The sequence below is a fragment of the Agelaius tricolor genome, unplaced genomic scaffold (genome assembly GCF_023055355.1).
Source record: "Agelaius tricolor isolate 1412-34295 unplaced genomic scaffold, bAgeTri1.0.p SCAF_20, whole genome shotgun sequence".
NCBI lineage: Eukaryota > Metazoa > Chordata > Aves > Passeriformes > Icteridae > Agelaius > Agelaius tricolor.
Genome location: NW_027269280.1, coordinates 8,575,113 through 8,598,177, shown reverse-complemented (window position 1 = coordinate 8,598,177; position 23,065 = coordinate 8,575,113). Strand labels below are relative to the sequence as shown.

Here is a 23,065-nt window from a genome sequence, read left to right as displayed (position 1 = left end):
GCGGCTCTGCGGGGCGCGGGGCAGCGGGTGAACGGCAGCAGAGCGGCGGGTGAACGGCAGCACAGCGGCAGCGTGACCCCGCCCGGCCCTCGGTGCTGCGGCAAAGAAGCTGCTCAGCCCGCTCCCAGGAATCCACGGGAAAAGCCTCCGTGTGGCTACGGAGAGATGCCGGCTCGGCCGGAGGGACGTGGGCAGCAGTGCCCCCGCTCCTGAGCGGCATCAGCACCTCCGGGCACGCCTAGGCCAGGACTAGCTCCGAACCAGCCCAAAGCCCTCGGTCAGCGAGGATACACAGCAGTGCGCTCCTGCGCCGTGGCGACCGTCCGAGGGGAGGGAAAGGGGAGGGTTTGCTCATCTCAGGCCCTTGGCTTGAATCCTTTCTGTTTCAGTGAGGAAAGGAGACCAGGAACTCCCGGGGTAGGAAGCGCATGTGAACGCCCAGCGCAGGCGGAAGAGAAAAAGAGAAACAAAAACATTCTCAAATTAAAAGGCTGCTGTGAATGCAATGACACTCCGGGCTTAGCCGGGGTTGGTTGGTGCTTTTGGGTGCCTTTTTTTTTTTTTTGGTTTGTGGTTTTGAGGGGTTTTGTTTGTTTGTTTGTGTTGGTTTTTTTTGGGGGGAGGGGGGTTGGGTGTATTATCTATTGCTCCTTAATGACTGGGCTGTGCAAATTGCACTAGGATATTTTTTTGTTTTATCTACAGACAGAGGAAGACTGCCCTGCTCTAGTTTATGTCCAAAAGCTGTATTTACAGGATGCAGGGAAAGAAACCAACACTGTTTTCATTTCCACCCAGGATTTCGCAGAAAGCAGGGAACACTGGAGCTGTACTCCGGAACTATGCTCTCCTTTACACCGGGAGCAGCCACATTACTCAAAAGAGCGAACATTTTGTGCAAGAAGTCACCTTCAGCTATGCATAAAACGTGCTTCTGTCCAGACTTGCTCTCCGTGTGCTTTGTGACATGGTTTTTGCTTAACAAAACTCAGCAATCTGGCAGCCCCATCCAAAAGCTCACTCTGCTGCTACACAGCCCTGGCTTCATGGCTAAACCGCCGGCAGAAGAAGCCTTTGGGAAACTGAAGCATCTTTATTCTGCCAGGCTTAAAAGCAAACATACTTGCATTGCAAAACTCACCCCCAGGTGAGATCAGAACTGTATGTGGTTTCACAACAGAGTTAAAATAGGCATGGAGTGGTCTCATGCCAAGTCTAAGGCCCCCCCCTCCTTTAACACAGGGCAGTAAAGGAGGGGGAGGAATTACCATATGAACGGGAGGAACAGTCATAGTCACAACTGCAGAGCAGCTACTCATGTTCAGGTTAGCATTATTAGAATGGTAAAGATAAGATAAATTCTTTCAAACACGGCAAACAAACAAATGCATTTGGATTTCTGATTAACCTCTGCAACTCCTCATACCTTTCCATCAAATCATCATGGCTTTCACATCTGCCTGCAGACACGTACGCCTGTGCTGTGAGGCCATGATTACCTTCACAACAAACACTGGCTCTTACAGATTCCCCAATCACCAAGGCCAGTGCACAACCTCATCCTGTCCAAGAAAATACCACACCACATGCTTAATTCACATCAGACTCAATGGGATTCTCAGCAGTGCTTACCTTGCTGAACAGGGAAAGGATTATTCATATTTAATCACATGCAGATTGCAAGCCATCTCCTGCAAGGACCTGACCTCCAAGAAGCTGCTAACACCACTTGTCAGCAGAAAGCCTGAAGGAGAAACAGTGAAACATAATAAACAATCCCTGAAATACCAGGGGCTGCAAGAGGATGTTTTAAATCCCATTAGTTGTGTGAAAGTAAATACTTAACCAGGCTTACATAGTCAAGAGCATCTCCAAAGAAATGCATGGTCAAAGCATAGAAAAGCAACATCAAACCCACCAAGTTACTGCTCTCGCTTCAGGAATTTTCATGGAAACAACCCTCTGACAATCTGAACTCATTTCCCTTGCTGGTGGCTGGTGCTTGTTTCTGCTGGCATACAAAGACTTGTGAAATTCTTAGGTGCTGCTGCAGCCTGTGTGCCTTATGGCACCTCTCCAAGCCCTAATAATCAGAATTTAAAAGAGCTACTGAAAATGAAAGCAACTTGCACAATTTATTTTTTCAAACACAAACAGCAATTGCAGACAGTTTTCTGGATCCTCAGAAGCACATACTTACATGTTGACACTTAGTTCCAACTTATTCCTCCCTTGCCCCTCCCTAAAATTATGATTACTTTTATTTAATTGGTACTAGACAGCACACCATGGTTTCAGAGACCGTGAGAGGTCAGTATGGGGCACATAACTTCCTATTATATATCCTGGGATCAAAGAACCTCTTCATTTCACTGAGTTAACAGATGTATTATCACAATTGTTACAACTCATCAACTACTACAAACCTTTCCATGCATTATTAATTCCCATCACTTGCGGTCTTATGATAAAATAAGAAGACTCATTTTCTCTCAGGTTCTCTGTTGAGGCAAAACAATTCCTTTATGCAAAACAGATCCTGCATAAAACTGGCTTCAAGAAATGAAAATACTGCCGATTTGAGTCAACATTTCCCCAGCTTTGAAGTGTGTGCTGCAGGAGCTGCTGTGATTACAAGCAAGATGATGCTATTCCAAACGATTCCCACTTGAGCAGAGCACACATGCAGAAAGAGCTCCTGTTGCTACACAAGATTATTCACTGAGATTACCAGGACTGAGCCTCTCATAAGCACCACAGAAGTCCTTGTTATGTTCTGTGTGGGCCTTACTCAGCTCAGGAGAGTAAGCCCATGTACAGCATGTACTGATTATCATTCTGCTACCCTGCCATGGCGTGAATCCCTCACAGCAGGATGTATTACTCAGCAAAGCAACTCCAGTTGACAAACTCTATTAGCAGTTGGTAAGGCCATTTCCCCACCCCCTAAGTGGAAAAAAAAAAAAAGTACCTTACAAAAGGAGAGCAATTCAAAGATTTATTAAGCACCATTTCCCACCCAAACTCACTCCTAGCTCCTCATCTGGATAACCACTGCTTGGGGAATTTTTGCTCTGCATAATGTTGGAGAACAGTGCTGTGGAAAACAACATACCAGAAGACTTTGTAATTCCTTCCTTTCATAACCACTGGGGGGAAAGGAGAAATGGAGATTTTTAGACAAACAAATTTTACAATCTTGATTAAAAATAACAGACAAGAAAAAAAAAATCATGAGTCATTGAACTACACAGGAAATGCATAACTGAATAAGCTCAGAACCTGACTCAGGACTTTTAAATTCAGACACATAGAAGACAGGACTTCACTGCCTGTATTTCAAATTCATCTTAAGCTTAAAAGCTGTCAACTTTATATTAGCTTGGAAGAAAACAGATGGATGTTGTTGCCTTTTAGAAAGATTGCAAAGGCTCCAGACAAACTGAAAAACACATCTATGCTAAGAATTTTGCAGTGTTGTATTAGTAAAACATGAGCCAGGATCTGTCATTACCTTTGGAAAGGTGCCCACAGAAAATGCACAATATTGAAAAATGAGAAAGCTAGACTAGTGACAACTCGCTGGAGGCTGGACACCTGCTGAAGGTGCAAAATAATGGCTCCAGATGCATTAAACTGGACTGGTGCACCTGCAGGTTGCTATAGCAAACCCTCATTCAGTTGCAAACCCCAGCCTAATTACACACCAGTGTCACAAAGCACTTTGGTGTCGTCAAGCATTTTCCAGCCTTATGTCCTTATCTGGAAACAAATGAGATTGAAGCAGTCTTGGGGTACCCTGTAAAGCAAAAAAGGAAATACAGTCAGCTTGGAACCAAGTGCAAAAGCAAACTATTTACAGCAGAACAGAAGGGACCCAGAAAGACTGCAAGAAGCTTTAAAGATGAGAAATAACACTGTCATAAGGTAATGCATACACTTGATAAACTGCTTGTAATGAGAACCTGGTACATACAGTGCTACCTGCACCAAGATCTGCAAGAGTTCTCGCCTCATTTTTTTTCAGCAGATTGAAAAACTGTCATGCTGATTCAGTCACACTAAGAATTTCTCAGAGGCCAAGTCCTAGCCTGCCAATTAGGATATCACACATCCAGGCATAAGCATTAATTACAAGCAGTTGACAGTCAGCTTTGCCAAAGTACTAAAGTTACTCACACTCATTTGAGTAGGCATCTGAGGTTTGTTTTTCAGTTTTAGAGTTCAATAAATCAAGGAAATTTCTTGGGCTTTTGAGTAACTGCTGCTGAATTTGCTGGGGGGGGGGGGGGGGGGGAAGTTGTTCCTTGTTTCCCACAGCCCAATTAAAGATCCATGTTGTGCTGGAAGTGCCAACTCTCAGCACGGCAGCTGCTAAAAGACTCTTAAATCAGAATTAGGCTTTTGACCCTACAGTTACTACTGTCTTCACTGTATCATGCCTATTATTTGCACAAACTTCAACAGATTTCATCTGCCTAGAATTTTTATTTTTTTAAGGAGCTAATATACTCCAGATCATTTCCTTCTGCTATGCTATCATTTAATTATAGAGTCCTTAAAAAGGAGGAAGGGAAATGAAGTCTTGTAAAATACCACACCTTTACATGAAATAAGAAACAGGACTTACCCCAGCAATGCATTCCTCCTGAATTCCCCTTGTGAATTCCTTGTCTTCTCTGATGCCAGATCTGTACATACACACCCAGAGTTTGGCAGACCAGGGAAGATTCCCCTAAGGTCTGACAAATAGCAAGAGCCATTACACAGAAGGAGATCCATACTCTGTTTCTCACAGTGAAAACAAGAGGCAGTAAAAGCCTGTATGTAGTCTCAAGCAACTCATCCTCTGACGTAAGTCTGGAAGTTGGTCTCCAGATGCTGCAGGCTGCAGCAGGTTCTGCATGACCACATCATTCTACAGGACAGCACCAGCCCTGTGTCACTGGGGTGGGAATTAGCAAGAAGCTTAGCTTTAAAGCAGATTCTCAGCAAAACAATCTTATCCAAGTTTTCAAAAACTTGGACATCACAAATTCATGAAATGAAGTAAATCCTTCACCTAACCCCTAAAAGAGAAGTTATTTCCTGCTGTGACTTCACTTTCAGAGAAGCAGTGAAGTACCTTGGTAACAAACAAGAGTTTATTCCACGTTTTAGGTACAGCTGCACTGTATTGGCAGGGAGTCTGTTTTGAATGCATGTCAGAGTGCAAGATCACAAAATTTATAAAAGCCATTTTACTTAGCAAGAGCTTAAATACCAGGAGAGTAACTAAAGCAAGACTGTTGATCAGAGCTGGCAGCTTTGCTTTCCTTGAGAGCTCAGTCACTCCTGTAATTAGATTTCTAGACTGAGGCTATTAAGGATCCCCAGGCTACCTCAATTCTCTTACAGTCAGGAGCTGTTCCAGCATTTGATCTAGCACTTCACTGTGTTCCATCATTGGCTTGCACTTGCTGCTATAAAGTCAGAGCCCGTTTTTAAGTTAGTATGTTGGAAAGTCCTACAGTGATACTAATCTTAGAGCTGGTCTTCAGTTCAGCTGACTTACCCCAATTTATTTCAACTGACAAGGAACTGGTTACAAAATAGAAGTACTATTTTCCTGGAAAATGGCAAGCTACCTGGCTAATTCCTGCAGTGAGTAAGTCTGGACAGAGTGGAGATTTTCCTGAACTAATTACCTGCTCAGCATTTCAAGCTGAGCTGTGAGTGCTGATCAGTACAAAGTTGAGGTTAGTACATTACCACAACACTTGGGGTATTCTGGCATCCATCATGAAGGAGGGCTGCATCCCCTTGCCAATGCTGCCATGGTGTGGTGACCAAGGAGACAATACACTCAATTAAAATTAAACACACACAATTAAAATTGTGCCAAAGCACAGTCTGCTGCTACTGATTCCACAACCCTGACAACCTCCACTGGTTTGCATTAAAAGGTGTTTTGCCCTGTTCAAAGTGGGACTCAGTATGAAAGGGTGCAGCTTACCAAAACCACTGCTGTGCTGATGTATCTCAGCAGAGAAGACTCTCTCTCATTGCAGCATCTCCCTCCACACAGGACTGAAGCTTTCCCAGGCCCATGAATGAAAGCATGAGAACATGTGACTGCCTCCTGCAACACACCCTCCCCATGTGACAGCCTGTGCTGATGTGTCTGGTGAAGAGACCACAACTCCCTTCAGTTCCTTACTAGGCCTCCCCTGTTCCGTGCCTTGGCACAAATCTCCCTTTTCCTGCCTGGCATCCTCAGTTGTCAGTTTAAGAAACCTGATGCTATGAGTGGCAGTGTATTACTACCAGCCAGTCCCCACACCCAAGACAGTAAGACTAGAACCACACGGTGGATACTGCAGTTTTACATTTATAATTGAACTTTTATAATATTCAAGATTAGCACAAGATTCATAACCATAAATTATACATTGTTATCTAAGTACATAAAACGTTAATGATACATGTATTTGAAGTGGCACAAAATAATAATATATCCCTGTTGGCATTCTCAAAGGAAGAGGTGGGTGATGGACACGCTGTTGATCCTACTGCAGCATAGCAGAACTGAGTCAGTGCACCCTGGTCACTCAGGTGGTGCTGACTCTGCCCACCAGACAGGGTCAGAACATGGTGTGGCAGGAAGCCAATGCCAGAATCAGTTAAAGGTGCAAATAAAAAGTCAGGATTATGGCCCTCCCTACTGCCTCAAGATGGTAGCAGTACGTCCCCAACCCTGACGCTGTGCTCTTGCATCTCCAGTGCTTTGGCAGCCCATGCACACTCCCATGTTCTCTTGCCACACACAGCTGAGGTTTTTTTAGTACCATTTAACGTCAATAAGTAACATGCTCTCTTCTTGTTAAACAAAAAGGATCTGGGAAGTGTTTGCTCTCTGGCATGAGAAGATTTATTTTCTTCAAGTCTCAGATCTACTCCAGAAAATAGAGAACAGACTCCAACAGTATTGAACCCCAACAGTATTGAACTCCAACAGCATTATTGTCCAGAAAAGGAAACTTTCCCAATATTCCTCTAAACATTCAGAGCACAAGTATTAGAAAAGCCCATTTTCTTTTGCACATAAGAATGCAAATAAAATGGGGTGGTCAGATGTACACAAGCTTTCAACAATTCATTATTAAAGAGATGTTTCATTGAATTGTTAACAACCCTGCTACATCAGTAGCTTCAGCTAAAGCTTTAACAACTTGGTGCCAGGCAATTTCCCAGCTGCCTTCAATGGGCTTTTCCAAAGAAAGAAAATTATGCTCTCTTCCCCCTGGCCTCAAGTAGTTATTGCTATATGAGTTAGTGAAATAGTGCCTTAACTTCAGACAAGAGTCTCACAATGTCATTAACAAAAGCTGCCTTTCAGAGGTTGAAATGTAACCGGACAATAATCAATAAATAACAGTAACAGGCATCCTGCTGAAATCTCCTCACTGAGCTGGGCAGCAAGTGTGTTCAGCCAACAGAAGGTCATCTGTGCCTTGTACACTTCTTGGAGAAGTTAAAAAGGGATGGGAAGGAAGAGAACAGAGACAGTGAAGGTCTGTCAGAGAGCTAGTTACATATTGAAACCATAAACAGGCGGCTGGGTGAATCCTGGTGCTGTGTATCCATATGGGAAGTTTGCCTGGGGAGGTACTGCACTGGGGCCTGCTGTTAACATCAACTGCTGGCCTAGGAAAGTATGAGACAAAAAGAAAGTTAGTTAAAGATCCCAACCTTCCCTAATGCTAGCTGTACAATGTGATAGGACTACTAGGCTTTAGCTAAAAATCAGCCCCTGTGCAAGCACACACCAGCAAGTCACACTATTCCAACATATTCCATGGAGAAGGCACCCATGCCATCTGCTCTTGCTACCAGGAAGCTACGAAAGAGCAAGGCAGGATGCAGAGGGAAGATGAATATCCACTGATCTTGAGGTCATAATAAACATGGCTTGTTTTGAAGAGACCATACTGAAAGCCAAACTGGTACTATTTAACCCATGCATGGTCAGATCTAGAGAATAAAGCAAGTCAAGCAAATAGTTAGGTCTGTTAGGTCTCACAGTCTGGAGGGTGCTGCAAAGGGTCTGAACACACCTTGACAGATTTGTTTTCATCACTAGGCCCACACATGCCTCATGCATCTGTTAAATGCAGGTTAACATTTATATCAGACAGTGAACCAGTCACATCCTTCCCTTACCAGCCACTTCTAGGTGCTTGTTAGCAGAATGCCTCTTCAGAAGGGCTTCTAAAATAGCACCACACTTGAAGACAGCCATGGTGGCTGCACATGTCTTAAAATGCGTGAGCTAAAAAGACAGTCTGCCTTTCTACTTGGAAGAGCAGAAAGCAGACACATTCCTCAGACAGGAATAAGAAGAGGAATTTTCATGCTAAGTTATTCCTGGGGTTGGCAACACCCTGGTATCCCTTGTCCTATTACCATACTGAAACATGATTCCTAAAGTAGAGATCTGAGCCATGTAAGAGGAGCAATACTTTAATCTGAAGAGTAGAAGTACTGTAAGAGTGAGATGTCACTTCAACAATTTACACAATTCATTGAGCAGAGACAACCATTTCAATTACTATCTAGTTGAAACCAGTTTTCTTGGATACAATGTAATCATGTAAGCTGCCTCCACAAACAGAGACCAGAGTGACAACAGGTAATCAATTAAAACCTACCAAATACTATTGGAGTGGGTTCAGCTACTTGTTCCTCTTCTTTTCTTAGGCTTTCAGAAGCATCAAGTTTATCCACCTACATTGAAGTGAACAGGAGATTTATGAAGGCCTTGTCTAGGAATTGCACCATTGTGTGAAGCTTTTCATGCCTGGTACTTCAGCTATCAAGTGCTCCTTTTTAGTCCAAGTTGGAGACTACCGAAGTCTGCCTTTTCCCAGCAAGCTTTGCTGTAAAACTGACTTCCCAATTCTTTTAGGTGTATTGCAATAAGCAGCAGCTCTCAAATGCAGATGAGGAACTCATTACTTTCAAAGGAAGCATTTTTTGGGGCCTTATTCTAGTCACTGCTAACTATGATCCAGAACTCAAACCCAACAGAGCGTCCATCATCTCAAATGGGCCTAATCTACATTTACCTATTAACCTACAATTCTTCTCCCTTTCAGTGACACCTCACAGATATTTGCAAATATTCCAGGCCCATGAAGTTTGATCTAATCTAGGACTACAGTCTAACCTGGCTGCAAGGTACTGGTTTAACTATACTGGTATTCACAAGAGACTTATTCTAGGGGAAACTCTAGAACCATCATGGAAAGTGGCCTAGTAGTATCAGCTTTATACAGATCTCAGTGCTGTGCCACATAAAACTCTGTTCATGCTAAACGAATTTGTGGAAGCACTACAGTAATGCAGGAGCCCTAAACACAACTTTAGATTGTGGGTGTGGAGGGCAATCTGAAGAGCAACAGTACTTTCCTTCTCAGGTTTAACCAGCTGTATCTTTCAGAAGAGAACCACTGAGACTGAAGTCTACAAGGCATAAAAGTCACACAACTTCACATCCTGGTACAGGCAGTATTAACATTGTGGGCAAACCTACATTTAGCTCAATGCTATATTTCAGCTGTTCCTCTCCTCCTTTCCCACTGCAAGGATCACATCTGGTCTGAGAACTGCTTCAAGAGGGATCTCTGTTAAACTTTAGAGATGTTATCCAGATATGGTGTTTAACAGTTTCCTCAACGTTTTGAAGTTTGCCACTCAAATTGACAACCTGAGTGGCAGCAGGTCTTTACTGGTTCATTTATAGGTGTCAGCCTAAGAGCTTTCCAGAGTAACACCAAATATTGCTGTTAAAAATGCTATCCAAATTACCATGGATCAAAGCAACTGACAGGTACCCATTTCCAACTACCTGTCCTGCTCTACTTATCCCCAGCCTCAGCTCTCTTGGGTTTGCCTTTCCCTGGAGCTGTCCTACAGTGGCTCTGGCCAGCAGCACAGTCCTGCCCTCAGCTGGGCAAACGGCAGGAATGCCGAGAGCAGCCATCCCCAACAAGGGATGAGCAGCTCTAGGAAAGACAGATCACATTGGCTCTGCTGCCTAGAACTGGTTCAAAAGGTTTCCAGGTGAGTGTCATTATACTCCGTGTGCCTGACTCCTGGGACAGAGGCTACTCTGTGCTTTAACATTTTTTTATGCAGAAAAGACAGATAAGCTCTGGAAGATGTACGCACCCCACCAAAACTAATCTATTCCTTTGTGCTTTTGAAGTTAGTTACATGACAATTTTAGACATACCACATTTAAAAAGCCCATTCTCCAATTTCATGTTTTGCAGTTAATTCAACAGACTAAATTAGTTTCACTGTAAACCACTTTCACCATGCAGATTTTCCTTCTGGCAAGTTATCCCATATTTAGTACACATGATTACTTGTAAATCCAACCAGCTGTTTAAGATAAATTATTTTAGACCTAAACCTCATATGGAAGAGTTCAGGTAAACTTGTGTGGCAAGTTTCTCCTGAGTGAAATATGAGTAGGAGATGTTTAAGATCTGTGCAAGTACTTTCATCACACCAACAGGCAAGAAGTTTACAGAAGCTTCATGGCACTATACAAACTCACCATCATGCCTGAATTATTGCACACTTTGGTAATTTACAGTGTAAAAAGCAATTTGCCCTTGGAACACATCCTGTTACATGGCAATTGCTTTTATTTGGTTATGAACAGCATCCTCCCTGCCACAAAACATGTAATACAGTGAAAAGGAGCCCAAAGTAAAGCCCTCCTCAAGCACTTGTTTTTGTGTCCCATGAAGAGGAGAAGAGTCTGGTTGGATTTTCAAGTTGCTTGTGAATAGTTATCCTTTTAGCATTAGAAAGTGAACAGGAAATGAGTTAGAGCTAAATTACACTGCTCTTCTGGCAGAAGCTACAGCTAGATTCCTGTAAAAGAAACCTAGGATATTGAGGGACACAAATAAACACAAAGAGTTTGAAATCAGAGTGTCACCTTATAGAATAGTCCATCAACCTGCAAGAAAATTCAGAGGGGAATACTTAACATGACTTATTAGCAGCAACCTGAAGCAGTCACTTTTACATTCCTCATTTTAATGAAGTTCTTTACTGTGATGCCCTATGCAATCCTACAGCCTTCCAAGGCAGAATCTTAGCTTAGTATCTTAGAGCTGTTTGAGACAAGCATTTCAGGACCACACATGATCGGAATCTCTTTTCCCTCAGTTGAGGACCAGCTCTTAATATCAGTATTGTACAACCAGACTATGAATCTAAAGTTCTGTTTTCCATTTCAAAGACCAAACACCTTCAGCAGTCTACTCCTATGGCTGATATAGGAAAAATGTGCACTCAAAAGCCCTATGCTCTTTTTACTCTAGGAAATAAGGGGACTTTACTTTCATAGTTACACAAAGATAAAAGTGATATATGTGTTGTCCTCACAAAGTTTTCAGTTCATCAGCTATGGAGCTGCTGTGAGAAGCACACTTGCTTATGTCTACCGGTAAAAGCAGAAGTTTAACTAGACCTCTTCAAGTGCCAAGGCATCTATTCATTAACTTTGCTAGCTAGCCTGGAGTGATGAAACCTACAGAACTTCAAGAAGACTTCCTCTATGAGGAATGGTAATATTCCAAATATATGCAAAGAGCTCTGGTTTACATAATGCTAATCATACAGCAGACTAAAGTCTTAGCTTTTTAGCCTATGCAATACTCACTTTGGTAAGGTACTCTCTCATCACTTGGATGAAATAAGGCATTGCAAAGTCCATGATGTTATGTCTCCATGCCAACTCAAGGACTACATCTGGGTGCAGCAAGTCATAGCATGTGAAAAGGCAGGCTGCAAAGCACTCCTGCTTGCCTTCTTCCAAGAACCACTGGAGCAGCTTCTCAGCCAGCTCTGCATCTTTGGACTCTGCAGCATACTGCATAGCATCCTAAAGAAAAGAACAGTTAAGTTGACCTTTGCCTGTCAACATCTTGCCCTACATCTTAAATCCACATTATTGCGAGCCAGATAAGCTGAGTACTTGGCATACCATGAAGTTAGTCTTTAACAACACCAGGCATGTTCTGTAGGAGGCAAGATACCACACACAACAACTCTGAGGTAAGCCAAATACTTTATTAACATCATCCAACAAGATTCCTAGAGACTATGCACAAACTGGCCTGTGAGAACTCACTACAGGTTTGAAGAGCATACCACTATAATTGCATTTCATCTGCACCCTTACAAGAGCCTGTGACTTGAGGCCTATTGGAGAATGCTCCATATTGATACAGGTACATACTGTACAGATGCCAATGATTGATAGAGACACATCCCCAGATACTTGACAACATGATGAAATTAGATTTAAGACATGCATTTGAAACTGCAACCACTTCTGCTTTAAGAGTCTTTCATTCTAGTGAAGGATTACAAATTAAAACTCTAGATTTGAAACTAACAAACATTCAGTATCCAGGAGATTTCTGCAGTGTCATTAACTCACCTTATACAGACGGTCTTTCTTGCACAGCTCCACGCTCTGTTTCCAGCGGTTGTTACCCTTGTACAAGTACGCTGCAATACGCCTAAATTCAATTAGTTCATGCTTTTCCAGACGCTGAGCCAATGTTATGTTATCAAAGTTGTCATAGGCATCAATGGAAGCTCTCAAACCCTGTTTGAGAGAGAGTTGTTACACGTGCTTCCAGATGGCAGTAGGTGAGAACTAGAGTAGAGAAGCATCTATTCCTAGTGTACAAGTGCTCAGTTCTGCCAGCTGGATGTTGATACCGTGGCTACTACTGATTTACCCAAGCGTTTCATGCACCTTTCCAAAGGATACTTTCTAACAAAGCAAGATGCTAACTTGGTCATACCCACTTCAGACTAGAAGAGCAAGTTACCATAAAAAGACAAAGCTTGTCTTCGAATAGCAGCCAATGGGGCCAGAAGCAAGTTTATTTACTGAAATGCTGTCCCACTGAGTACATACCTGATACTGACCTTTCAGAGGTCTGCTCTGAGAAAAACATCCGTGGCACCTGCTTTTTTGCAAATCATTGACATCTCAAGACTCCTGCCTGCTAAGGATCTGACTGCACACCCTCTCTCTGTTGCACTGGAGAAGTGTTATCTTCTACTCAAGGACATTACTGTGTCAGCAGCTTTTTTTGCCAGAGAACCATTCCTCAGGCTTAGCAAGCTGTTTTTTTTGGGGCTCACCTGGAAATCTTCCTCTTCTGTTAAAAGGTTGTTTAGAGCTTCGTTAACTCCTTTGTTGTTGTGGTTCTGGACTGAACGCAGGTAAGGCTTTACTAGAAATAGCTGATTAACCTGGAAAGATGTTTCCAATACAAGATTAAGTACAGCAATCCTGACACAGTATTCTCCTGAAACAAGTTCCCATTTTTTATTACAAGAATTTGTGCTTACTGTTAAAACCCTTCAGACAAGGTATCCTGTATTGCCAGGAGTAAAATAAAACAGTTTCCAAGGCCAGTTATGCTACTCTTCTGCATTTCCCCTAACAAGCCAGGACTGGGCTGCTTCTTGGTCCTTTATACCGGTGGCAAAGCTACTCAACAGATGTCAACTCTGTTTTCCAGCCAGAGCCTGGAGTATCTTAACTTGAGCAAGAGGACTTTTTGTTGACCTACAATCTCCCAAACTCACCTTTGAGAAAAAATTGACTGTCCTGGTGTGATCCAGTCGTGGAGACAATACAAGCAGGAGATCATTGATCAGCAGAGGTTTGTAGTCTAAGTAGAACTGCAAAGCTTTGTAGTACAGCTCCACATTGGCCACCTGCATGATCAGATACTAGTTAGTACTTTAAACAGAAGTTAGCCCAAGGTGCTTAGTTCAGACCACTAACTCAGCACAAAGTTTATTTGACTCCTACTAAAAAAACAGCTTAAGTTTCCTTCCAGAGGTCAGAAGTTTTACACTGATGCAGAATTCTTGTTCAATCTTATGATTGCTTCTTGTACTATCTGCTTCCAGACAGTGAAACCACAGGCTACCAGGGGCATTATGAACCAATTCTAATCCACTGAAGAGGTCCTGGCACAGGCAGCCATTACAGTTAATATGACCATTTGTCAACTTCTGAAGTCACTGAAGACTGTAGCCTTAAAAAGTCTTTAAATTGCTTCCTTGAAACCCCCAAGAGCAGTAAGAGTGTACTCAGTCTTAAATCTTGTTTAAACTACTTCTCAAATCACTATTCTCTGCTGTACTCATGGGACTGCCCACCCCACTTCTCACACCAAAACAGCTGGAAACATATGCAGAAATTTTTCAAGAACAGCTACAGCCTCGGACTAAAACAGCAGTCAGCTCGAAGGTATTAAGGAGGTTAGGCCTCTTGCTTGTGACCTATGATCCTGTGCAGCCTCTAAAAACATTCTGTGCTAGCTGCTGCCACTCAACAGAATGTGCTGCACAGCAAAAAAGAAATAGTGTAAGATCAGATTAATTCTTTGTGTTAAACTAATTGGAAGTTGTTTTAAGTACAGCAGAGAAATTGAGTAGTAACTTAACCAAACTGTTTTCTAAACAGCAATTCTGTTGTGCATTTTTGTCTCTGTCCTGAAAGAAGCTTTCAGCACTTTGCTTCAGTTACCAAGTTACTTACCTTGGCAATTATGTCTTTAAACTGGCCTTCTTTCCAGGCATCAGTGGGATGATTCATCATAGTAATTATTGCATTGTCATACTCCTCATACTTGTCATACAGGAATACAAGTTCTGCCCAGAGATGAGCCTGTTCTGCAGCTCTGAGCACCTAACAAGAAAAACAAAAAAATGCACCAGGTCTGATTCACTGGCAGCTTCCCACCTTCACTTGCAGCTACCTTACTGCATACCTTTGGAATATTAACTCTAGACCAGAAAAGTTCCAGATGTTCCCTCATTTTCTGAGGTTTGAATTTGGAGTATAAGATGGCAAGTTCAGTAAACATCCCCATGTGAGCACGCTCTAGGCCCAGAGCAGCTTCCAAAAGGGCAATGAGGTCTTCAAAGTAGCCACGATCCTGGATGTTATGAAAATAAGGATTAATAAAGCTTGCTAAAATGCATATTTACTTAAATACAACATGCTTTGACTTTCCATTGAACTGGTTGGATTTTTGATTCCAATGAGGTGAGAGAATTATAAAAGAAGGCACAATGGAAACTATTATCTCTCCATTTACTACAGAAAAAATGCACATCACCACTAAGAAATAAGAGAGGAAAAAAAAATTAATTTAACTATTAGCTCCCAGGGTATCTTTTTTTTCTGTGACCACTTTATTAGCAGATACAAGTATGCTGTACAAGTCTTCTAGAATATTAACAGTTACCTGATAGTAACTGATCAGCTCCTCAAGTTCATCAGCATGGATGACTATGTGTAAGCCACAGATCTGTGCCAAGCGGAATTCTTTTCCATCCACACAGGCAAAGCAGACCTGTCACAACAGTCAGCAAATAGTTAACAGGACAAAGCTTTACCAAATTTGAGGTCTACTAAGAGCTCCAAATAAGTATTTCCATAATACTTGTTCTAGAATTAAAATCTATTAAAACCCACAAGTTTAAGTTACCTCCTTCCAAGTCCTTGTGCTATTGGCTTTGCGGCCACTGTCCACTGCTGCCTGATACTCCCCAAGGTGCACCAAGGTAGATGCCAGGCGAGCAAAGTTGGATACGTTGTTATAGAGAAGTTTTGCTGCTTCGTACATCCCCTCTTCGTAACAGCGATCACCGACCTGAATGAGGAGCCCAAGGTAAACCAAAGTAGCAGTAAGAACGAGGGGTCAGCTAAGCAGAAAGTCACACTTGGAAACTGTGGACAAAGACATACCTGTTGTATATGGGCATTATTAGGGCCACTAATAAACTCCTCCAGTTCTGACAGACGATTAGTTTTTGCCAAAGCAAAAATAAGTTCTGTCTCTACGTAAGACTCTCTAGCCTTCTTCCTGGCCATCTGTAAGAACTTGACTAGGTCCTCCCAATTATCTGGAAGAAAGCAGAGATATGCAAGATCCTATGTTTAGTCATTCTGTATTGTTTACCTTGCCCACCTTAGGGACAGTTTTCACAAGGAGGCTCAAACTTCTCCTCCACCATGATAATAAGCCATTTGCACTTGACTTATGGAATTCCCTGTCAACACCAAGTCACCTCCAGGTAAGACTGGACTTCTTGCTACCATTCTGCAATCCAACTGGCAAGCAATTCTGCCACATACAGCTAAATAAATACATTATACTTAGTGATACTTTAGATAACAGTCCAAATGATCTCCATGGAGAGGTCTATGTTTGGTGTAGCAAGACAGACAATCTTGGTGACAGGAATCTCACTTAACATTGACTCATCCATTCCATGTACTGACTGCTCCCATTTTCTCTGAAACAGAATTCCTAAGTCTCAATAGTTCCTAATGTAAATGCAATAACCTAGCTCACATCCAAGCAATCTGAAGTTGAAGATGCTTTGCCTTACCATTCCTATTAGCTGCCTGAACGACTTCCATGTAGGCAGATGGATCATCTGCCTTTATATAGGAGTCAATGGCTTCCTTCACCAAGTCCTTCTGGAGCTGTGCTCTGGCCAGTTGGCTCCACACTGCTGGTTCATTACATCTCTCTGCAAATTCATAAGCACGGTCTAAGTTGCCAATGTGCTCAATCAGCACCTGTTTGAAATTGAAGTTCCAAGTTAAAAATCTAAGTGCTGTAACACTGTCCCTTCTAACACAAATCTTTCTTCAAGTGTATACACTGCTCTGTGTAAGCAGTATGAAGTTAACTGCTCTTAGAACAGCCATTTCTGTCCAGGGAAGCATTCTACACCACCATGCAGGAACCACACCTCACCTGAATTGCTGAAGTATTGACATCAAATTTTCTGAATATAGCAAAGGCTTCCTCATATAGCTCATTACTGATGGCAATGTTGGCAATATCTGGGGCATCATAGTTATCCAGCCGATTGATGTATTCCATCACTCGGGTGCGGTCGGCCTTAATGGCAGTTAGGATCAGCAGATTCTGCAGATTCCTTTGGTTAACAGAAGGCATAGGCTATAAGCAGTGCACAGCAACACCTGCTTAAGTGACATGGATTGTACACGTGAAAAAATAAACCCACTTACTGTCACTAGAAATAACATTTCATCACCAGATTGAGAACCACTGACATTTAGCTTCAAAAAGAATTGGCTTACCAGTATTAATGTTCTCCGGCCTCAACACATCACTGCAAATTACACAGTGTGAACTAGCTCTGTTCTTCAAGTACAAAGGACTCCAAATTCTAGCTTTTCACCTTATTATAAACACTGAAGAGTGTTTAGGTCTTGCAACCAAGAGGCCCATGATAACCTGGATCATTCACAACCTAAACAAAGGTTCTGACTAGGCTAAACTTGAGGACAAAGCTCTCCTCTTACCTGTGTTCACTGAATACAGAATTATCCAAGACAATTTTTTCCAATAACTCAATCAGTTCATTTGGCAGATCAGCAGTCATGAAAGCTTTCACAGTTACAGAAACTTCCTCTGGATCCTGTGTCTCTGATAAAGCTGTTTGGACAACCTAGATTCAAAGGTAGGAAACTAGTAAGTGTTTTCCCCAAATTAAGTATTTGTCCATTTGTCAAGTTATTTGTCCAGTGAAGTACAAATTAAAGCTTCAGAATTTTGATAAAAACAGCAAGAAACAGCTATTAGCTGTATTTTATACAGAAGTAAAATCACATCTTGCATCTATATGGGAAACAAATTTCCTAGAGGAAGGTCATTCTCCAGGACAAAAAAAAAATCTTACTGGTAGCTACATCTTCTGACCATGAAGGTCAGAATTAATACCTGCTACTCCAACTCTTACAAACTTCTGTATGGTGAGATGAGGCTTTAAGGGGTCTCGTGGGGGAAGAATGCTACTTAAATGCTCCATAATGTTTGAGACATCCTGAGGTCTTGACAGACTGGAAGTTGAGCCTTTTTGCTGTACCTGGTCAATAAGCTGCCGCCTGAACGGGTTGTTTTCTTCCAGTACATTTGCCCAGAGCTCAGGGTCCTTCCTGCGCACCAGGTAGCGAGCCTCGCTCTTAAACAGGGAGTTCTCATTGCACACCTGAAGGAGAAGTTACAATTATTGGCATTACTGTTAAGGGCCAGTACCACAAAACAGGTTTAGCTAGCTATGAACCAGACACTCTAGAAGACTGACTAGAACTAATTTCTGACCAATGCTAAATGCCACAGACAAGTTCTTACCCAACCTCTGATCTGGAAGGCTCATGGAGAAGATCTCCAGCAGAATTTCTATAGCTTCTCTTGGTTTTGCCCAACACAAACACTCTGACTGTGGCTTCACAGTAACTATTTGCTTCTGGTTGAAGTGAAGACCTGCAGAAGCCTGAAGAACTTAAGTTTTAAATCTAGAAAGGGGAGCCACTTGCCTGGGCAGTGCTAAGTAGTGAACTGAGGAATGGTGCAGCTGTTTAAATCTAGAAGTAGGTTATGTATTTGGTGTCATTAGCTTTACACATGTTTACAAGTGTTCAGAATAGCAAGTGGCTTGGATTCTCTTGTTAAGGTGTTAAGGGTACAGAATAAATGTGAAATTCCTTATAGAAGTGCACCACGGGAGAGTTACCAGTTGTGATCCTATTCGTACCACTAGCTCCAACTTCCAGCTTGAAGAGTAGAAAGCTGAAGGCCTAAGTCATCTTACAGCAACAGCTCACATTGCTAGTATCCAAATAAGTCCATGGAATCTCAATTACTGTGCTGTAAGCAAATCAGTACTAACACAATTTTGCTTTATACTTTACTTTTATCAGTTGCAGGAGTTGACCCTTCTTCCAGGAGACAACAACATCTCAAGAATAATTCTTACAGGAAGAAGATCTTTATTCCACAACCAGAAACACCTTCACAGAACATCAGCTCAGGGAAGAAACTGGTACAGACAGGCTTTAATGGCTAACTCAAATGGTAAAGTTTATCCTAGCAGCCTCCTAGCAAACAACAACTCAAAGCCACCTTCATATCCTGAAATAAAGGAGACAAATGTAGCCAGCCCTTTTTTAACAGCTAGATGATATTACTTAAAAATTAAATACTTCAGGCTGCAAAGTCATTCACTTTAATCCAGTAGCAAGCCTGGATTATACTACCATTCTAATGCTGATAGCTGACATTCTCTGCATATACCAATATGGAAGGTAGGAGGAGAATATTTTTCTCAGGAACCACAAGCACTACTGGCTTAATCTGACATTAAGCTCTGGTGTTCACATTGAGACCAGAAAGTATCTGAGAACCCTGAGAATTTCACCTGCCCTTGAAATTCTGATGGATGTTCTAAGAACAACAAGCTTAAAGATAGGAGAGGAATGCTATTGGAGTAAGTCCTTGTAGTTCAACTGTCAACATTTATTTTCCTCATTTCTGGTTAAGTATTGGAGCAAGTCTATGGGTCAATCACAACAAAGGAAAACTACAAGCCCTGTTTTAGTTTCAGGGAAACTTTTCTTTCACTGTAGGGTCAGGCTAGATGACAGCCTGCTCCTCCTGCTGAGCCATCAAAGTTCAAAAAAATAAAATTAACAAAGCTTTAATGGTAGGCATATTCATTACCTGGGCCTAATAAAAAAATGAATTTCAAGCAGAATCAGTGGATGAAAGACATGGATTGTACTTCAAAGTTCCAGTTATACAATTCTAGTTTGGACATATAGCATAAGTTCTTCTCATCAGCATAAAATTTACTGTCTCCACATAGAAGAATCCCACCTGCCTCAACTCCTGAGTGAGACTGCAAGACAGGATTCTGCAAGTGTTGGACTAATAGCCAGACAGGCTTCCACTTCAGGCAGCAAGTAGTTCTGTAAAGCATGCTTAAAAATGCAGTTTTGCTAACCTTTATGAGTTCCAGATCGCACTGCCCCCTCTCATAAGCAACGCAGGCCAGATGAGGGTCCCTCTTTTCACAATATTTGCCAACTACACGGCTGTCATAGTAAGGATTCTCACGAAGGAAGCGCTCTGGATTATTATTACTGTCAATGTAGATTTTGGCCAAAGCATTATGAGTTGCAGGTTCTTCACAGCCTTCATGAATCCTTGATTCAAGCCATGGCAACAGCAACTTAAGCCTTTGAAGAAGCAAACATTTTAGGTTTATAAGTCAGACTGAGGTGTGTTTTACAGCTACCACTCAGTACCTGGCCTTCCCCTTCAAACAAGTCTGCTGGTCAAACTTAAAAGCAAACACAGACCAGCCAGTTATTTTTTAATGAGTCTTAAATGAGTGGAAGACCTGCAGCTTAACATCAGGGACTGTTGCAGATACCCCTAGTTTTACAATCTCTCAACTCCTGTTGTATTAGCTGGCACCTCACGCTTCAAGCCATTTGTTCATTTTACAGATAGTTAGAAATTAATTACAGAAGCTGCTGTGGGCCTGCAGCTGACTGTCAAGACAGTTGGATCCAAATTTATTCCGAAGGTACATCCCATGGCTGGCTGTATGGCAGTGTTCAAAAGCCATGTTATACATGATGCACTGCTGTCAGGCATTTCTACATGACCCAATCAATCAAAAGACCGACCAGCAAATTTGAACTGCTTTTCTACAGAGAAACACAGAACAGTATCAGTACTTTATCATTCAACAAAACTGCATGCAATTCCATTTGTGTATAGCAGGGTCAGGGAAGCCCGACACTGGTGCCTACAGATGCATTTTCATTACCGATTTCTTTTTTCCACTTCAGCCACCAGCTCATCTGTGGAGAACTGCCCTCTCACCACCATGATCAAGTTCTTGATGACATCTTCAGAACAATCTACATCAAGAAGCCCTCCAACCACTGCTGGTATCCGGCTAGGATTCACCTAGAATAAGCCACCATCATTGAAATTAGTTATTAGCATTACTAATAATGCACCCCCAGTCTTCCATACGTGGAAGCTCTAGTTAACAATTTCAATTATGCTTCAGAGTGGAGAACTTTGAGTAACTAACATTTGAATATACATTCCAGGAATAATGTTTTTGTGATAGACAAAAGGTTAACGAAGAGCCTCTGCACTGGGAGAGTGAAAAAAAAGAGGCAGCAGCTTATGCTGTAGTTCCTTATAATGAAGTAAAGAGCAAGTCCTTACCTTCTGTACATAGATCTCGATATACTTCTGCAGATTATTGCGATATAAATAGAGCACCAGGTCATGAACAAAGTCAAACCGATCACAGACAATGATGAGAGGAAGCTGATCTGTGAGCTTTGCCTCCTGTATTTTGTGTGAAAGAGAAAAAAACAACAAAAGATTATTCACAGCCATGCCAACTAAACTTTCTTGGTGTTTCCCTCCATTAGAAAGCTATAGTTCTGCTGCTAAGCAAAATATACAGAAGACCCTTCAATCCCCTGGGCAGAATATTTACCTTCAGGAAGTTCTTCACTCGTTCTGGGTTATAGCAGTTACTTTCACGACAGATTCTTTCCACTTCCTTTATCTGACCAGTCTTGCAAGCTGCCTGGATGTACTTGAAGTGAACATCTGGATCCTGGCTAAAGTTTACAATGGAACCCAAGAAATAGAACAGTCCTGGAAAGAGTCACATGTGTTTAACATTGTTAGAAGTGAAGCAAGTGAAGGCTGTATGGGCCTCAGCTTGTGACTTAAAGAGTTCAGCTTGGCTGACAGAGCAGCTTTCAGTCAACTGCAGGGAGTATCAGAAAGATTCTTTTCCCTTCTTTCAGATTTCATCATGCTTTCTGATCTTTACTCAAGAGAGTTAAGAAATCATCTAGAACAAAACTAGCCCTAGAACTCACTGTGATGAGCTCACTTTCATAAATGTATCCTAAGATCCAGACATGTGAAAAGTACCTGTCCCATAAAAGCTACAATCCTTACTATTAGCTTCAATCAGCAGCGCTTCCAAGTAAGCTGCTTCCCTCTAATACTGTACCTTCATAGCTTTTGAAAGATTCAAAAAGCTCCACAAGAGACTGGGTGCCAAGCTGTTCATGGTATTTAGAAGCAACTTGCACACAGAGCTGTAGGTTTTGCCGAATGTTGGCTGACAGCATGGCACGCAAACACTCCACAGAGTCCTCAACTGAGAGGGAGCCAAAGAAGTTCACAAGCCACTGCAAAGAGAAAGAAATTTTACTCAGTAACTCACACAGGATTTGACTGATGTCTAAGATGGGCCAACTAGACAGTTACTACCCCAGCCACTAGAGAGAAGTCTTCCATGAATTAAGACCAAAGATATAAAAACAAACACTCACTGTATTTACAATCACAAAAATGCATTCGGAAATAATATTTGAAAAGCCCACCTGGGGAACTGAGGTCAGATTTAAGCCACTGAAAGTACAGATTACAATTTAATCATTTACTGGACAAATGTTCTTGAATCACAGCTACTCTGCTACTTCAGTACCTACAACCCATTTTATGGCAGCTGCAGAAGTGCTGAAGACTGTTCACATCACTTTCTTACTCTGGACAACACTTACCTCAGGATTCAAGAGGTGAGTATGAACAACTGCACGTTTAATATCATAGAGATCTGTGTAGTGTTCCAAAGCTCGCTGCAGCAAGCCTGCCTTTTCACACAGCTGGGCAACATGAGCACGATCATAGTGCGTAAACATTTGGTTTCCGAGAATGGCATCTGCAACCTAGGAGGTTACATTTCATATTCACTGTCAAGAAATCAAAACTGCCAAGAGAATCACAGCAGCTACAAGTTGTTGAGAAGTCACAGCAGCGACTAAGTAAACTTTCATGTTACTAAAAGACTTATAGATAGCAGTATCAGACATCCTATTCTGTGCAAGTCCAGTACTGTCTCTCCCTTTTTGGAGGAACTGGGTCGTACCTGTGGGGCATGAATCAAATTCATTTCCAGGAGACGGGTCTGAAGGTGGCCTTCTGCAGGGCGGTTATTTTTCAGGGCATCCAACAAAAAGGATGTGCACTGCTGCAGAAGACTGTGCTCCATGAACACATCCACAATCTGTTGAGATTGGACA

The 23,065-nt window shown here is 42.1% G+C and overlaps 1 protein-coding gene and 1 long non-coding RNA gene across 4 annotated transcripts in view; one reads left to right on the top strand and one right to left on the bottom strand.

The window, feature by feature from the left end:
• The first annotated feature begins 22 nt into the window (after positions 1 to 22).
• Positions 23 to 941, top strand: LOC139598718 (uncharacterized). Its single transcript, XR_011681992.1, has 2 exons — positions 23 to 277; positions 799 to 941. It is a non-coding gene; the product is annotated as an uncharacterized lncRNA (long non-coding RNA).
• Positions 942 to 6,354: 5,413 nt separating this feature from the next.
• CLTCL1 (clathrin heavy chain like 1) overlaps positions 6,355 to 23,065 on the bottom strand; it is a 34,812-nt gene continuing 18,101 nt past the window's right edge. The window contains exons 11-34 of one of the 3 annotated variants that reach the window (XM_071445442.1): positions 22,912 to 23,049; positions 22,547 to 22,711; positions 21,991 to 22,171; positions 21,460 to 21,623; positions 21,180 to 21,305; positions 20,767 to 20,909; positions 19,933 to 20,167; positions 18,016 to 18,138; positions 17,453 to 17,598; positions 16,878 to 17,061; positions 16,504 to 16,696; positions 15,857 to 16,014; positions 15,597 to 15,761; positions 15,354 to 15,461; positions 14,874 to 15,041; positions 14,642 to 14,791; positions 13,678 to 13,809; positions 13,228 to 13,338; positions 12,509 to 12,679; positions 11,726 to 11,947; positions 10,997 to 11,017; positions 8,691 to 8,766; positions 8,203 to 8,286; positions 6,355 to 7,686 (exon numbers count right to left, since the gene is read on the bottom strand). In XM_071445442.1, coding sequence (XP_071301543.1) covers positions 7,571 to 7,686; positions 8,203 to 8,286; positions 8,691 to 8,766; positions 10,997 to 11,017; positions 11,726 to 11,947; positions 12,509 to 12,679; positions 13,228 to 13,338; positions 13,678 to 13,809; positions 14,642 to 14,791; positions 14,874 to 15,041; positions 15,354 to 15,461; positions 15,597 to 15,761; positions 15,857 to 16,014; positions 16,504 to 16,696; positions 16,878 to 17,061; positions 17,453 to 17,598; positions 18,016 to 18,138; positions 19,933 to 20,167; positions 20,767 to 20,909; positions 21,180 to 21,305; positions 21,460 to 21,623; positions 21,991 to 22,171; positions 22,547 to 22,711; positions 22,912 to 23,049 — 3,480 coding nt within the window. In that variant the 3' untranslated portion in view covers positions 6,355 to 7,570. The remainder of the gene's footprint in view (positions 7,687 to 8,202; positions 8,287 to 8,690; positions 8,767 to 10,996; positions 11,018 to 11,725; positions 11,948 to 12,508; positions 12,680 to 13,227; positions 13,339 to 13,677; positions 13,810 to 14,641; positions 14,792 to 14,873; positions 15,042 to 15,353; positions 15,462 to 15,596; positions 15,762 to 15,856; positions 16,015 to 16,503; positions 16,697 to 16,877; positions 17,062 to 17,452; positions 17,599 to 18,015; positions 18,139 to 19,932; positions 20,168 to 20,766; positions 20,910 to 21,179; positions 21,306 to 21,459; positions 21,624 to 21,990; positions 22,172 to 22,546; positions 22,712 to 22,911; positions 23,050 to 23,065) is intronic. The other 2 variants (XM_071445440.1, XM_071445441.1) reach the window with 2 other exon arrangements.